At 38.9% G+C, this 1,433-nt stretch overlaps 1 protein-coding gene across 1 annotated transcript in view; it reads right to left on the reverse strand.

The window, feature by feature from the left end:
- Positions 1-1,433, reverse strand: part of lypla1 (lysophospholipase 1) — a 3,646-nt gene that overhangs the window by 1,497 nt on the left and 716 nt on the right. Inside the window, exons 3-6 of the mRNA XM_035654237.1 lie at positions 1,208-1,273; positions 973-1,020; positions 817-887; positions 625-698 (exon numbers count right to left, since the gene is read on the reverse strand). Coding sequence (XP_035510130.1) covers positions 625-698; positions 817-887; positions 973-1,020; positions 1,208-1,273 — 259 coding nt within the window. The remainder of the gene's footprint in view (positions 1-624; positions 699-816; positions 888-972; positions 1,021-1,207; positions 1,274-1,433) is intronic.

Consider the following 1,433-nt stretch of genomic DNA (forward strand, 5'->3'; position numbering starts at 1 on the left):
GTGTGTGTGTGTGTGTTTCTGTCTGTGTGTGTGTGTGTGTGTGTGTGTGTGTGTGTGTGTGTGTCTGTTGCTGCAGAGCTACTCAAACTGCACAGAGTGATAGTGGGGAGGGGGGGTGACTATTTCTTGGCCACGCACAGCAAACTTCCTGGAGTCTCTGCTGGTTCCCTGGCAACCGCTTCAGAGCCAAGAAACAGTCCTGCACATAAACCAGCGTAAAAAACTGTGAAATGGTGAATTGGTTGGTTTTTTTGCCATTTCCAAGCTAAGCTAACCATCTGCTAGTTGTAGCTTGCTGTTTTGCTTGAATGTGAAACATTTCTGCCCAATTCTTCTCATTAAATTGTGTTATATTCATGTGCTTTACGTTAAATAACTTAAGAGGGTTGTGGACTTTCCTTTAACTATTATTATTTTATATATGTTTTTTGGGAGCATTTAATTACCAGTCCTGTTTTTTTTTAAATGTATACATTAATATTTTAGAGCTCTGCCCCTTGAGAGAGCACTTATGTGTGTGTATCTGTTGGATTTGGTTATTCAAATGCATTATGTACATGAGCGGGGAATCACAAGAGGAAACGGTGTTATGTAACACATAATCTGCGTACATGCCACACTGACCTGTGAAAATCCACCCAGGATAATTCTGTGTGAAGGTATCCCATTCTTCACTTCTTGGTCTATCAAGGCTTTAACTGTGGAAAAATTAAATAAAAAAGACTTTAACGAGCTCTTTATGCAACAAACAAAGAGGCAGCAGATTCCTAATGCCACATTTTAAAGGGTTAAAATGAAATATATATATAGACATACTGTTCTCTGAAGCTCTTTTAATTCCAGTCTCATCTTCATCTGCATCTGGGCTCAAGCCGTAGATATCAAACCTAATACATAAGAGGAAATAACACTCATTACGCATGCGACAACCACGTTGTTTATTCATATATGTTCAAATACTGTGACACTTACCAAGAAGGCATGGACATCCTCATGTTCAAGGAAACAGGCATGGTGGGACTGTAATAATTACAGAAAAGCAACATGCACAAAACACATAAATGTTGTTTTTACACACTTTCAAATTATAATGGACGATAAAAAACTATATAAGTTCCATAAATCAGGTGCTTTCAGACTTTTTAAAGACTTCCCCAACACTTGCAGACACCCCCTGTATAACATCACATCTGCTGTGAATGCTTACGCGTGTGGACAGATGTATTTCACATGTGGCAGCCGGATGCCTGCGAAAGCTTCTGCCCAGCCATGCCTGTCACATTGGACAAAATCAAAACCGGGTTTAATACAATAAGTGCATTTAAGATAAGATAAGATATTCCTTTAATAGCCCCACAATGGGGAAGTTCCAGTATTACAGCAGCAAAGTGGATAGAGAAGATAAAAAACAGTATAAAAACAGTAAGAGTATG

Source organism: Morone saxatilis, unplaced genomic scaffold (assembly GCF_004916995.1).
Source record: "Morone saxatilis isolate NCDOM2014 unplaced genomic scaffold, NCSU_SB_2.0 Contig0, whole genome shotgun sequence".
NCBI classification, from domain to species: Eukaryota; Metazoa; Chordata; class Actinopteri; family Moronidae; genus Morone; species Morone saxatilis.